The sequence below is a fragment of the Bubalus bubalis genome, chromosome 8, assembly GCF_019923935.1.
Source record: "Bubalus bubalis isolate 160015118507 breed Murrah chromosome 8, NDDB_SH_1, whole genome shotgun sequence".
NCBI classification, from domain to species: domain Eukaryota; kingdom Metazoa; phylum Chordata; class Mammalia; order Artiodactyla; family Bovidae; genus Bubalus; species Bubalus bubalis.
The window spans coordinates 43,042,953-43,058,190 of NC_059164.1; the positions used below are offsets into that span (position 1 = coordinate 43,042,953).

A 15,238-nucleotide genomic window follows, 5' to 3' on the forward strand; every position below is an offset into this window, starting at 1 on the left:
AGGCAAACCATTCAATATCACAGTAATCCAAGTCTATGCCCTAACCAGTAACGCTGAAGAAGCTGAAGTTGAACGGTTCTATGAAGACCTACAAGACATTTTAGAATGAACACCCAAAAAAGATGTCCTTTTCATTATAAGGGACTGGAATGCAAAAGTAGGAAGTCAAGAAACACCTGGAGTAACAGGCAAATTTGGCCTTGGAATACGGAATGAAGCAGGGCAAAGACTTGCCAAGAAAATGCACTGGTCATAACAAACACCCTCTTCCAACAACACAAGAGAAGACTCTACACATGGACATCACCAGATGGTCAACACCAAAATCAGATTGATTATATTCTTTGCAGCCAAAGATGGAAAAGCTCTATACAGTCAGCAAAAACAAGACCAGGAGCTGACTGTGGCTCAGACCATGAACTCCTTATTGCCAAATTCAGACTTAAATTGAAGAAAGTAGGGAAAACCACGAGACCATTCAGGTATGACCTAAACCAAATCCCTTATGATTATACAGTGGAAGTAAGAAATAGATTTAAGGGCCTAGATCTGATAGATAGAGTGCCTGATGAACTATGGACTGAGGTTCGTGACACTGTACAGGAGACAGGGATCAAGACCATCCCCATGGAAAAGAAATGCAAAAAAGCAAAATGGCTGTCTGCGGAGGCCTTACAAATAGCTGTGAAAAGAAGAGAAGGGAAAAGCAAAGGAGAAAAGGAAAGATAAAACATCTGATTGCGGAGTTCCAAAGAATAGCAAGGAGAGATAAGAAAGCCTTCTTCAGTGATCAATGCAAAGAAATAGAGGAAAACAACAGAATGGGAAAGACTAGAGATCTCTTCAAGAAAATCAGAGATATCAAAGGAACATTTCATGCAAAGATGGGCTCGATAAAGGGCAGAAATGATATGGACCTAACAGAAGCAGAAGATATTAAGAAGAGGTGGCAAGAATACACAGAAGAACTGTACAAAAAAGAGCTTCATGACCCAGATAATCACGATGGTGTGATCACTGACCTAGAGCCAGACATCCTGGAATGTGAAGTCAAGTGGGCCTTAGAAAGCATCACTACGAACAAAGCTAGTGGAGGTGATGGAATTCCACTTGAGCTATTCCAAATCCTGAAAGATGATGCTGTGAAAGTGCTGCACTCAATATGCCAGCAAATTTGGAAAACTCAGCAGTGGCCACATGACTGGAAAAGGTCAGTTTTCATTCCAATCCCAAAGAAAGGCAATGCAAAAGAATGCTCAAACTACCGCACAATTGCACTAATCTCACATGCTAGTAAAGTAATGCTCAAAATTCTCCAAGCCAGGCTTCAGCAATATGTGAACCGTGAACTTCCTGATGTTCAAGCTGGTTTCAGAAAAGGAAGAGGAACCAGAGATCAAATTGCCAACATCTGCTGGATCATCTAAAAAGCAAGAGAGTTCCAGAAAAGCATCTATTTCTGCTTTATTGACTATGCCAAAGCCTTTGACTGTGTGGATCACAATAAACTGTGGAAAATTCTGAAAGAGATGGGAATACCAGACCACCTGATCTGCCTCTTGAAAAATTTGTATGCAGATCAGGAAGCAACAGTTAGAACTGGACATGGAACAACAGACTGGTTCCAAATAGGAAAAGGAGTACATCAAGGCTGTATATTGTCACCCTGTTTATTTAACTTATATGCAGAGTACATCATGAGAAACGCTGGACTGGAAGAAACACAAGCTGGAATCAAGATTGCCGGGAGAAATATCAATAACCTCATATATCAATATGACACCACCCTTATGGCAGAAAGTCAGGAGGAACTAAAACGCCTCTTGATGAAAGTGAAAGTGGAGACTGAAAAAGTTGGCTTAAAGCTCAACATTCAGAAAACGAAGATCATGGCATCCGGTCCCATCACTTCATGGGAAATAGATGGGGAAACAGTGGAAACAGTGTCAGACTTTATTTTTTTGGGCTCCAAAATCACTGCAGATGGTGACTGCAGCCATGAAATTAAAAGACGCTTACTCCTCAGAAGGAAAGTTATGACCAACCTAGATAGCATATTGAAAAGCAGAGACATTACTTTGCCAACAAAGGTTCGTCTAGTCAAGGCTATGGTTTTTCCAGTGGTCATGTATGGATGTGAGAGTTGGACTGTGAAGAAGGCTGAGTGCCAAAGAATTGATGGTTTTGAACTGTGGTGTTGGAGAGGACTCTTGAGAGTCCCTTGGACTGCAAGGAGATCCAACCAGTCCATTCTGAAGGAGATCAGCCCTGGCATTTCTTTGGAAGGAATGATGCTGAAGCTGAAACTCCAGTACTTTGGCCACCTCATGCGAAGAGTTGACTCGTTGGAAAAGACTTTGATGCTGGGAGGGATTGGGGGCAGAAGGAGAAGGGGACGACAGAGGATGAGATGGCTGGTTGGCATCACTGACTTGATGGACATGAGTCTGAGTGAACTCCAGGAGTTGGTGATGGACAGGGAGGCCTGGCGTGCTGCGATTCATGGGGTCGCAAAGAGTCGGACACGACTGAGCGACTGATCTGATCTGATATGATTATTGGCAAAGAATTTATAATTTGCAATTGGTAAATAATTACCAATTATTAATCGTAAAAAACTTGCACTGCAGGAGACCCGGGGTTTGATTCCTGGGTGGGGAAGATCCCCTGGAGAAGGGCATGGCAACTCACTCCAGTATTCTTGCCTGGAGAATTCCATAGACAGAGGGGCCTGGCGGGCTACAGTCCACAGGGTCAAGGAGTGGGACATGACTGAGCAACTAACACTTTCACTTTCTAGATTAATAACCCAAATACTTCAAACATACACTAAATTATTTGAACAATTAATGTTTCAAACATGGAAATCTACACATATTCAAATTCAAACATATATACTTCTTGATGAAACGAGATATAAGAATATAATCACACACTTCTCAAAAAAAAAATAGCATGCTTTGATTTACATGACATCTGTAATAATGAAATATTATACAGCAAATAATTAAGTTTCCTCTGTAGCATGGAACAAAAAGAAATCTATAATAATCATTAGAAAAAAAGTCTCAATTATCCAAAAATAATTTATCCAACAGTTACAATTCAAGAGCAGTGGGATGGGAAAAGGAAAAAGGTAAGAGCTGAAAGAATATCTAAACAGTTAAAATAAATGTCACAAAGGCCATGATTCATATGAGGATACTCTTCTTACATATATGTTTCTACACTTGGCATAATTCCAGTTAATATCAAAAATCATAAAGGATAAGAAACCACAATTACAAGGGAAAGGAGTGGCAAGAGGTATACACAACTGCAGCTACCCTAGCTCATCGAAATTATAATACCATAATGACAAATCTAGATGGAAATAAAAACATAAATTATGTTGAATATGCTCAGTCATGAAATTAAAAGACACTTGCTCCTTGGAAGAAAATGACAAGCCTAGACAGCGTATTAAAAAGCAGAGACATCACTTTGCTGACAAAGGTCCCCACAGTCAAAGCTATGGTTTTTCCAGTACTCATGTATGGATGTGGGAGTTGGACCATGAAGAAGGCTGAATGCCAAAGAATGGACGCTTTTGGATTGTGGTGCTGGAGAAGACTCTTGAGAGTCCCTTGGACTGCAAGGAGATCAAACCAGTCAATCCTAAAGGAAATCAACCCTGAATACTCACTGGAAGGACTGATGCTGAACCTGAAGCTCCAATACTTTGGCCACCTAATGTGTAGAATCGACTCATTGGAAAAGACCCTGATGCTGGAAAAGACTGAAGGCAGGAGGAGAAGAAGGCAACAGAGGATGAGATGGTTGGATGACATCACTGACTCAGAGAGTCTGAGCAAGCTCCGGGAGATAGTGAAGGACAGAGAAGCCTAGCATGCTGCAGTCCTTAGGGTCTCAAAGAGTCAGACTCAACTTAGTAAATGAACAACAACAATCCTCAGTCAAAAGGGTATCTTCAATAAAATCTTGGTCCTTAAAACTGTATGCTTCCATTATTCAAAAAATCCACTTATCTGGAAATACTCACATCCTGATGACACTTTGCATAAAGATCACTGTATTTGCTTCAGTAAACAATTAATCAAATTATTAGTTTTCTGATGCAGTTAAAAAATTGAAAATATGAACATACATCACTGCATTAAAACATATCCTATATGCTTCCTTAAAAGGTATACCTTAAAAGGTATATATATATTCCTTAAAAGGTATACCTCTCAGAAGACAACATAATAAAAGGCAGAAAGGATACTTATTTTTATATTTGTAAAAGCTATCAACAGATGTAACATTTTTAACCTAAACCTCCCCTAGAGTCCTCCACTCCACAAAAAACCTACCACCATCATGACTACACTTTCATACTTCCCTTTATTTACTCCATTTATTCTCTATAAATGTTATGAAGGGAAGTAAGGGGAATGGGAGAGGAGGAAATAAAAGACTTTTCTTACCCACTGTCAGTAACTGTCAATAACATAATCTCAGTTTTGGTTAATGGGAAAGGGACTGTTCAATTAGATTATGTTTAAAAGCCTATTCATTATTCCTCACATAATCTTTAAAAACAAAAACAAAAAACACATTTGGCTTGCTACAAAAGAAAAAAGTAGCCTTTATGACAGGAAATACATTGCCAAAAATATACTGCTTTCTCTTATTTTAGTCATAAAAATTGCTGCAACAAGGGAAGCAAATTGGACATATGTAATTTAAAAAACCACTAGGAATGACTCACTTGAAGTAATGCTGTTTCCCAAAATGTGCTCCCTGATATGCCAGTCCCTGAAGAGAAGGCTCTATAGTCCAGTAAGTTTGGAAAGCTCTTCTGGTTGGGAGGTTCACCACACACTATTAAACGCTATAAAGGCTGTGAGAAGACTCAAAATAAACAAACTTATTTCGCCCAGCATTAGACAAACTGTTTTAATTTCAAAATCTGTTTTTCTTATTTACCTGTTTTCTTTTAGTGTGCCTATCAACATCCCAAGATATTAAAAATTCCACAGAATACTTTACAGTATGTGCTTAGTCGTTCAGTTGTGTATGACTCTCTGCAACCCTTTGGACTGGAGCCCGCGAGGTTACCTGTCCATGGAATTCTCCAGGCAAGAATACTGGAGTGCACTGTCATTTCCTTCTCCAGGGGACAGTATGTATTATAGTTAACTCATGCTAAATAGAGAAGATATAACAGATGCTTCTAGCAAGTATCATCATCAATCCAAAACAAAACAAACAAGAGGATAGTTGCTATAGTTAAAAAAAAAAAAATGTGGAAGTGAGAACAGAAGAAGCTACTGGTTCAATTCTGGTGAATTTTTATTAAAAAAAAAAAAGTCGAGCTCACCATGGCAATCTAAGCATCTAACAAAAATAAATGTGCCACAAGGGGGAGCTATTCCCCATCACATCTAGTATATATCCTTCCAAAGTAAAACATGTAACAGATAATAACATTTAATCAATATTTTATTTCAAAAATATCCTTATAACTAAAATAAGAATAAAAGTGTTATTATTTATTATTTAAATTAGTACAATAAAGGAAAAAGTCTCCGTTCTCAATTAGAACATCTGATACCTGCCACCTGCCATAACAGATCAGGTCAAACATTTAAGTTGTATATGTCAAGCACAATTGGTCAAAATGAAAATTCAGTACAAAGGAAGGCAATGGTCAAAGATGCCATGATGAATCATTTTCATTGGCCTAGCACGATAAACGAATGACCCCAGATGAATTCAATAATTGTTAGTTTTCTCCCCTCATTTTGCAGAGCCAAGGCTAAGATTCAAATCAGATTTAATAACTTGACTTTCAGATGTTCAAGCTGGTTTTAGAAAAGGAACAGGAACCAGAGATCAAACTGCCAATATCTGCTGGATCATCGAAAAAGCAAGAGAGTTCCAGAAAAACATCTATTTCTGCTTTATCGACTATGCCAAAGCCTTTGACTGTGTGGGTCACAATAAACTGTGGAAAATTCTGAAAGAGATGGGAATACCAGACCACCTGACCTGCCTCTTGAGAAACCTGTATGCAGGTCGGGAAGCAACAGTCAGAACTGGACATGGTTCCAAATAGGAAAAAGAGTACATCAAGGCTGGATATTGTCACCCTGTTTATTTAACTTCTATGCAGAGTACATCATGAGAAACGCTGGGCTGGAAGAAGCACAAGCTGGAATCAAGATTGCCGGGAGAAATATCAATAACCTCAGATATGCAGATGATACCACCCTTATGGCAGCAAGTGAAGAATAACTAAAGAGCCGCTTGATGAAAGTGAAAGAGGAGAGTGAAAAAGTTGGCTTAACGCTCAACATTCAGAAAACTAAGATCATGTTATCCGGTCCCATCACTTTATGGCAAACAGATGGGGAAACACTGGAAACAGTGACTGAATGACTTTATTTTGGGGACTCCAAAATCACTGCAGATGGTGACTGCAGCCATGAAATTAAAAGATGCTTGCTCCTTGGAAGAAAAGTTATGACCAACCTAGACAGCACATTAAAAAGCAGAGACATTACTTTGCCAACAAAGGTCCATCTATTCAAAGCTATGGTTTTTCCAGTAGTCATGTATGGATGTGAGAGTTGGACTATAAAGAAAGCTGAGCGCCAAAGAATTGATGCTTTTGACTGTGGTGTTGGAGAGGACTCTTGAGAGTCCCTTGGACTGCAAAGAGATCCAACCAGCCCATCCTAAAGGAAATCGGTCATGAGTGTTCACTGGAAGGACTGATGCTGAAGCTGAAACTCCAATATGTTGGCCACCTGATGAGAAGAGCTGACTCATTTGAAAAGACCCTGATGCTGGGAAAGATTGAAGGCGGGAGAAGGGGATGACATGAGATGGTTGGATGGCATCACTGACTCAATGGACATGAGTTTGAGTAAACTCTGGGAGCTGGTGATGGACAGGGAGGCCTGGCATGCTACAGTCCATGGGGTTGCAAAGAGTTGGACACAACTGAGCAACTGAACTGAACTCGCTATTAAAATATTGGTAGATTTAATCATGAGTTAACAGTTGATGTAAGTTATTTGCCTGCAGTAACTCAGAACCAGGTTTGAGGGAGGGAAAAAGGTGACTGGAAGATAACTGCCCCAGTTTCCATATTCTTACAGTAGTAAGTTCTTACTACAGGGTTTGGAGTGCACACTGATTAAATACTGTGTGTCAAGACAGAAATCTCAATTATTCCTTGACAGATAAAAATCCTGTCTTACTTGCCTTTCTGTTACCCTACCATGAAAAACAGGAGAATGATAAATGTCCAAATGACTATTTGAACAAAATAGAGATGGCAGACTAAGACAGATGTGAAAAAGTTAAAGTGTTAGCCACTCAGTCGTGTCTTACTCTTTGTGACCCCACAGACTGTAGCCCTCCAGGCTCCTCACCGTTCAATTCTCCAGTCAAGAACACTGGAGTAGGTAGCTATTCCCTTCTTTAGGGGATCTTTTTGACCCAGGCATCAAACCCGGGTCCTCCTGCCTTGCAGGCAGATTCTTTACTGTCTGAGACACAAGGGAAGCCCGAGAGACATGTGGGTGATTGCACATGGCCAAAATCCCTTCCCAAGCACGTAACTCACTTCTGAGCAACCTGACTGTGCCACTCCCACTATCAAGAAGTGAATCTGGGTGTGGCCTCATGACTTCCTTTGGCCAGTGGGACATTAGCAAACACAAAACAAGCAGAGGCTCACTCTTTCTGCTCTATAAATCCTACAACTACCACCATGGATACAAGCCCAAGTTAACTTGCAAAAACATGATCATCACCCCAACTGACACTGCCTCACAGCACCAGACATGTAAGCAAGGTCTCCTAAGAACAACTGATCTGAAAACCGCACGACATGAATGAAGCTATCCAGTCACCAATAGAGCTGACAAACACTTTCCAGAGAGGCCAATGAGTTGAGAGAAATACCTTTAAGCCACTTAGTTTTGAGGCTTTTTGATTTGATCTGTAGCAAAATATCTGATATAGATAGGTTACAAGCTTTCCACAAAAATCCATTTTTATTCTCAAACAGAATTCTATCATACAGTTTGACTGATATTATATCACTAGCCTCGGAGTCACATCAGAAAAATGACATAACCTATAAGACAATACATAATTCCACCATATTTTCAAATTTTTCAGGCAATCTGCAGGGATATAGATGAAGATGAAAAACAGAATTATACAAGTAAAAAGAATTCCAAAACCAATGACCAAAGAACAGGATGTCTTGTGCTTGATCCATTTTGGCAGTGCTGTGTGTCTGTGTGTGTACACAGATATACACTGATACATACACCAAAAAATCTTTAAATTAACATGATTCAAGGATAAAGGCTAAACAGATATAAAAATGAAGTTCTGTGAAAACTACAGAGTAATATTACAAAGATAAACCTTATCACTATAAAGATCATAGAAATAGCCACATCTTACTTACATTGTCATCGTTTAGTGTCTACACATATAGGGCAAATGATTTTGGCTGCTCTGATTTTAATTAAACAAATATTCAGAAAACTAGTCTGCAGAAAACAACTTCCTCAGTCTTCTAAGCTCTTAAAAAAATAAAGAATCTGGTTTGACGCAACATCAAATGAGCAGCTCAGGGAAGCTTTTCGCTAAATATTCTTTCTCATACCACGGGAATGGCTGGATCTGGAGGACTATGGGGTAAAGGCACATGGACCTTGCACAGGCAATTTCCTGCCACCCATCTAAAGCTAAAGAGGTAAAAGCAGTCCCTGTAGCTGGCGAATCACACAGATACAGGGCTAGAGACACAACTGGTAACAAAGGCTGCAACTGTATGTGGTATCCAAGAGCTCTAACAGGTAATGGCAATCAGGGTAGGTGGCTCTACAAGGACTTGAGACTCACTACATAGTCACACACGGACCTGATTAACAAGTCCCAGCAAAATATTGCATTTAACAACAGAAGTATGGTTTCGTGTTGTATATATTACACAAGTTAGGATGAAAATGCTTATCATTTAATAAATATCAAGGAATAAAAAATTAATACTTCCTAACCTTAAAAGCTATCTGAAAAGCAAATATATGTCTTGTGACATTTAAAAGATGATTGAAATAACTTGCACTGTATGGCAACAGAAAGTTTATGATACAGTGGAAACAAATTACATTGGAAGCTAAGAGGTCTATCATAAAACCTAGTACTTAGCAGACATAAAATAAATGAAAAACAAATCAATGATCTAATACCAAAGGTTTCTGGGTAGTTATTTCTTCTCTGTCCTCATTGCTAAAATTAAATGGTAATGGAGATTAAATGGGTTATTACATATAAAGTACTCAAAACAGTTCCTGGTAGTCAATAGGCAGTACTCAATAAATAGTAGACACTATTACTAGATGCCAGTCTACTAACCATTCTGAAATTTATAAAATGACAGAGCAAGTGACAAATGCTCTACAGCTCCCTTTCAGCTCTAAAAAATATTTAAATTCTAATTCTCCAACAGTAAGTAGCCCCCCCCCCCAACACACACACATTAAAATGTTAAATACAAGCACATTATCCAGACTTCAGTATATTATAGAATACACATCAAACATACTGAGGGGTGGGGAGGTTGGTATGTGAGGGTGTGACTGAATGTCCAGACTATCATTTAAAGTGGAAACTATAACTTGAACAGATATTAAACAAACACACAAAAAAAGATATACACTCAAAATAAGGAAAAGGGTCTTGGGTGAAGATTAAGGAGACTGTGTTCTACTTCTGGCACTGCTGCCAACCTTAAAACCTTAAACGGCTCCTATCTGTGTTTGTTTAAGTTGAGAAAGACTGGGACAGATGATCACTAAGATCTCTCTGAAACTTTCGTCACTTTTTTTCCTCTTTTCAAACCAGAATATCAATTATTACTTAGAATACTGGAAACTTAAGCACAGATAAACATGAAAATTGCTGATCTTTGGCCTAAGCAGTCTCCGATCTGAGAATGAATAATGATGCACCAGCCTTTAGATGGGCCTACATTCACTTCTAAAAGCCAGTGGACTGGATTCTGCCTCTGCTTTCTAAAATAATGTATATTCAGGAATTCTCTGGCGGTCCAATGGTTAGCATTCCAGTCTTTCACTGTTCAATCCTAGTCAGGGAACTAAAACCCCACAAGTTGCATGATGCAGCCAAAATAAATTAATTAATTTAAAATAATGTATATTCTACAATGAGAAGGGTAGGAAATAGAAATTAGCTCAATATATGCACTGATATGCTAATATTCTCACATAATCACATATTTAACTAATGATTCCTTTGTACCACAATATATTGAATACCCAACATTTATTCAGCACCTTCCATATGATGAATCCAATGCTATGCACTTTTAAAGCACTATTTCATAAAGCAAGAAGACAATTTTAAGTGATGTTCAGGCAGGAGAACTAGTATATGGACTGGAATAATAAAGAGGCAAATTCATTTCACTCCCAAAATAAATCCAAGGAAAAAAGGACAACAGAATCTTAATTATTTCACTATCTTTAAGAAAAGACAGACAAATAGAAGCTGAAATTTAAACTCTAGTGTTCACATCAAGAGAGTAATTTATTCTTAATATCTCCAAGAGGTTTCATTATATCCTTACCTTTTTTTATTGCAAACCTGTAAGAAAATGAGGATCAAAGAACATAATAAACTTGTCTAAAACATATAATTGAAAGTTAAAAAAAAAACACAACTAATACCTCTTACCTGAGCATGAAAATTGGACATAGTCGTTGTCTCTATATCCTTCTTTCCCAATATCTCCATTTTCACTGGTGAATTGGGAAAATTAAATGAAAAGTAGTCTAAAAAATCAGGTAAATAAGTAGCTGCCCCATGAACAATACCCATTACATAGAAAGCTGCAGAGTTCTCATTTTCACTGAACACCAGATCCACAAACTCTTCTGCAAACCTCTCCATCTCCACAGGAGACAGATGGGAGAGTTCATTGCTGTAGGCATGGATAACTGATGCACCTCCGTTAGGCTGGTGCTCAATATGAATGAGCTGTTTGAACCGCAAAGTGTCCAGCCTTCTGAGGTTGTTCTGAACCCGTGGCTCCTTTAATGAGACAAATGGAAACTCACTGTTTTCTGGAATTTTGCAATCATAATTCTTGGTATCCAAACTCTTTCCACTGTAATCCTTTATGTTATCATTTAGGATACCTCTGGCTTCTTGATCTTCAACATCAGACAGCAATCCTGAGCAGATAGTTTGAATAGATTTGCTGTACATTTTTGGACGCTTCCGTTTTTCATTCTCTTTGTGTTTCTTTTTCTTTTTCTTCTTTACCTTCTTAATTTGTAAGTCTTCTACACTTGTTTTTGGTTTCTCCTTCCCACCTGTTGGGAAAAATTTTTTTTGAAACTACGCATTTTAGTTTCTTTAAATATCATGCTTCAGGAACCGTTTTATAACAAATAAGCAAAGTTTACACAAAATGAAGTTTATATCTGGGACTTGTTTTACACAGTATTGATAATCATAATTTAGTCAGGCTCTTGCCCTCTCTCCACACACACAGGCACACATACACACAGAGGAAGGCTTAAGACAGTTATGCTTACAGTGAGTAGTACCATTCTGACATGAAGTAGATGCTCAATCAGTATTTAATGAAGTAATGAAATTAATGTTTTAGAAACCATAGTCTTCAAATTTTAAATACAGAAAATCAGAAATGGAAAGCTGAACAAAAGTCAATGTGAACAATGAATGCCCTGCAGATATTTCCCATTGATATGTATCTTTTTTACTTTAAGTTCTTAAAAATTATATACAGGTGTCAAGATTTACAAATCAGCAAAGGAGAAAAACACTTGCATAGTATATAAGCAACAAACACAGAAATTCTCCTTAGCTCTTTACATACTTCGTTTTCCATAAACTATGCTTTAATCTAAAATGGGCTATTCTAGATCTACTAGAGTCTACAAAATTCCCAGTGAAAACTCAGCAAGGTATCATAAGAGATGAAAAATCAGAATAATTTCTCATGTCCTAAGTACAAATGATATCCATGTACTGGTAAAGAGAGAAATTAAAGAAAAGAAAAAGAAATGGGTCAATAATAAGTTTATATATTAATGAACCTCTGTAACCAAAGGTAAGTAGACACTAGGCTCAGAAATTTAGAAATCCAAAGAATCAAAGATTAATCTACAGTGGCTATACAGCTGTAGAATTTAAGTGTACATATTAAATACAATATTATCACAGTATATTTATTTCTAGACAATAAAAAACACAGAAAAAAACAAACATCCTCACAAGAAAATACTGTGGTTCCTAAGACAAAATAAAAAAAGTTGTTAAAATGACAATTGAGAAAAACAAGCATTCACTGTTTCCATCTGTTATGTCACCTTTACAGATAACCAGTCATGAATTAAATCTTCGCAACCTGCTTCTTTATCTAAATTTTTCCATCTTCACATATCTCTAGTATTCTTTTCTGTCTCTGGTGAATGGGATGTCCTGCCTACCTTACAAAAACAAGTCCCTCCCACCAACTCCAAAACCCTTGCTTAAAGTTCTCTCCTCTTCTTTTGACCATAAAACTTCTCAAAAAGAACCACTATACCCACCAGTGTCTTATCTTTATTACATGACTATTTCTATCCTTTAAATTCTGGGTCTGTTTCCAGTCTACTCAAATTTACTATCCCAGATTGTTCAAATATCAAATCCAATGATATTCTCTCAAATCATTTTTCCTGATCTCTCCAAGGTTCTATGTAATCATCTACCCTCATCCTTGATTATTTTTAACTTCCATGACACTACTACTGCCTTAGCTTCTGATCTAAGCTTCTGTTCATCCCTTGATTCAACTGTTTTCAAGGGTTCTCAATGACTACCAAGTAAAATACAGTCTCTTCAGTCTGGAATCCAAACTCAGTGTCCTCAAGTACCCCCATGCTCTGGTCAACAACACTACTTACAATTTCTTATGAAACATACCTAATCCTACTTTATCTTTCTACTACTGGTAAAGTTATTTCCTTTCCCCAAAACATCTTTGCCTTGCCCCAGTACTCACTACTGGACTTTCTTACCCATCCTATAAAGACAACTCTTAGGTTATTTTCATTTTTCTTTGGAACTGAAATATCTTCACTCTAAATTAATAAACTGTTATTATATATTCTACATATATGAATACATATGATATAGTCATACAAAGTTATTATTTTTTTCATTCACAGGATGTCTGTATAACATATATCCTTCAGGATAATGTATGAGTGAAACAAATAACTTTAATGAATTCATAGTGAAACCCTTTTTTTCACCAATCATTGAATCCCTCCTGGCATTTCTGGCATCTAGTACATTGCTATATATGAACATTTAACAAATACAAAGATTTCTCTCACCAACAGACTACCTGACGTTTACAGGTTTATCCCCTGTTTCCAGTTCAGTCCGTTTTTCACCACATCCTAACCTTGAAACAAAAAGCATAAAAATTCTCTCAAGTTCACAGCAATTCTTAAAAATGGGAAGTTTAATGTTAATAATTAACCATCTCTTCTGAAAATTCCTAAGTATGAAATGAAGGCCAAACTGGTATCACTGTGAAAAGCAAAACTAAAAATCTGCTAACATTATTGATTGCACAAGTTTGCAAATTCATAAAATGCAAAGTGTTAATTTTCTCAAGAGTCTATATGTAAGTAAGTTAAAAATACATTAACAAATTCATACTTGCTACCCAGGTATAAATGATTAAAACATCAGATTCAGTTAATATCTTAGGAACAAAATTAGTAATAAAAAGTTAAAACAGGGAGTTAATCAAAATGAAAGATAAAAATAAGTTTATATATGTAAGTGAAATCCAAATGAGTCAAGGAAAAAAGACAGTAGTGAATTAGAAGAGAACTTAAAAAAAATAAAATCAATAATGAAAAAAAAAACTAGAATGTAAAACAGTTTAATTGTTCTAGGTATAATTAATAACTAAACTGGAAACAAATGTAAAATTGCACAATTAAATAGCTTGCCAATGCAAGCAAAATTTCATTTGAATGAAAATATAACCTTAATACCCTATTACATTTACACCTAATACATTTTTTAAAAGTTAAAATATAAAATATTCAGAATACATGTTACATTAAAATAAAACAGGTACAATAGTTCATTTCTTAGTCATAAAGATGGATGAAAACAGTTATAGTATAACAGTCAGAAACTGAGAAAGGCTAGCTAATAACAAATTAGTCAAAAGATTATTATATTGAAAATCAAATAATTAAACTTACATGACAAATTATAATTAAATACTATAGTGAGCACCATGAGCAGAAGAGAGTTAACATAAAATGCCCGAGAGTGCTATCCTTAGAAAGTCCTGCTTGCAAGGTTGGCCCTTGGTTGGCACCTGAGAACTTGTATTTGGGGAAGGTTATTACTATTCTCTGATAAAAGTGGCTCATTGTGCCTAAACTGTTTCTGCAAATAATATGGTTTACATTGAGCACCTGTTTTCCTTCTGGGAGCCTTGGATTTTGCTACAACTAGACAGGGGGTGGAAGAAGGCAATGGCACCCCACTCCAGTACTTTTGCCTGGAAAATCCTATGGACGGAGGAGCCTAGTAGGCTGCAGCCCATGGGATCGCTAAGAGTCGATTACAACTGAGCGACTTCACTTTCACTTTTCACTTTCATGCATTGGAGAAGGAAATGGCAACCCACTCCAGTGTTCTTGCCTGGAGAATCCCAGGGACAGGGGAGCCTCGTGGGCTGCCGTCTATGGGGTCACACAGAGTCGGACACGACTGAAGTGACTTAGCAGACAGGGGGTGCCTACTTGACCAGTTCCCAACAGAAACCTTAATTACTGAGTTTCTAATGAGCTTCCCTGGTAGAAACATTTCATATACGTTGTCACAATTCACTGCTGGAAGAACTAAGTGCATCCTGTGTGACTCCACTATGAGCGGACTCTTGGAAGCTTGCGCCTAGCTTCCTCCAGAAATTGCCACATGTGCCTTTTGTCCTTACTGATTGTACTTTGTATCCTCTACCATAATAAGTCATAGCCATGAGTACAAATTTATGCCCAGTCCTGTGAGTCCTCCTAGCAAATCATCAAATCTGGGGGTAGTCTTTGGGACCCCTCCCCTCCAATGGATACAGATAAAATGCATTCTTTAC

General features: G+C 37.4%; 1 protein-coding gene across 1 annotated transcript in view; it reads right to left on the minus strand.

The window, feature by feature from the left end:
• RSBN1L (round spermatid basic protein 1 like) overlaps positions 1-15,238 on the minus strand; it is an 86,928-nt gene that overhangs the window by 27,116 nt on the left and 44,574 nt on the right. The window contains exon 3 of the mRNA XM_006049870.4: positions 10,774-11,414. Coding sequence (XP_006049932.1) covers positions 10,774-11,414 — 641 coding nt within the window. The remainder of the gene's footprint in view (positions 1-10,773; positions 11,415-15,238) is intronic.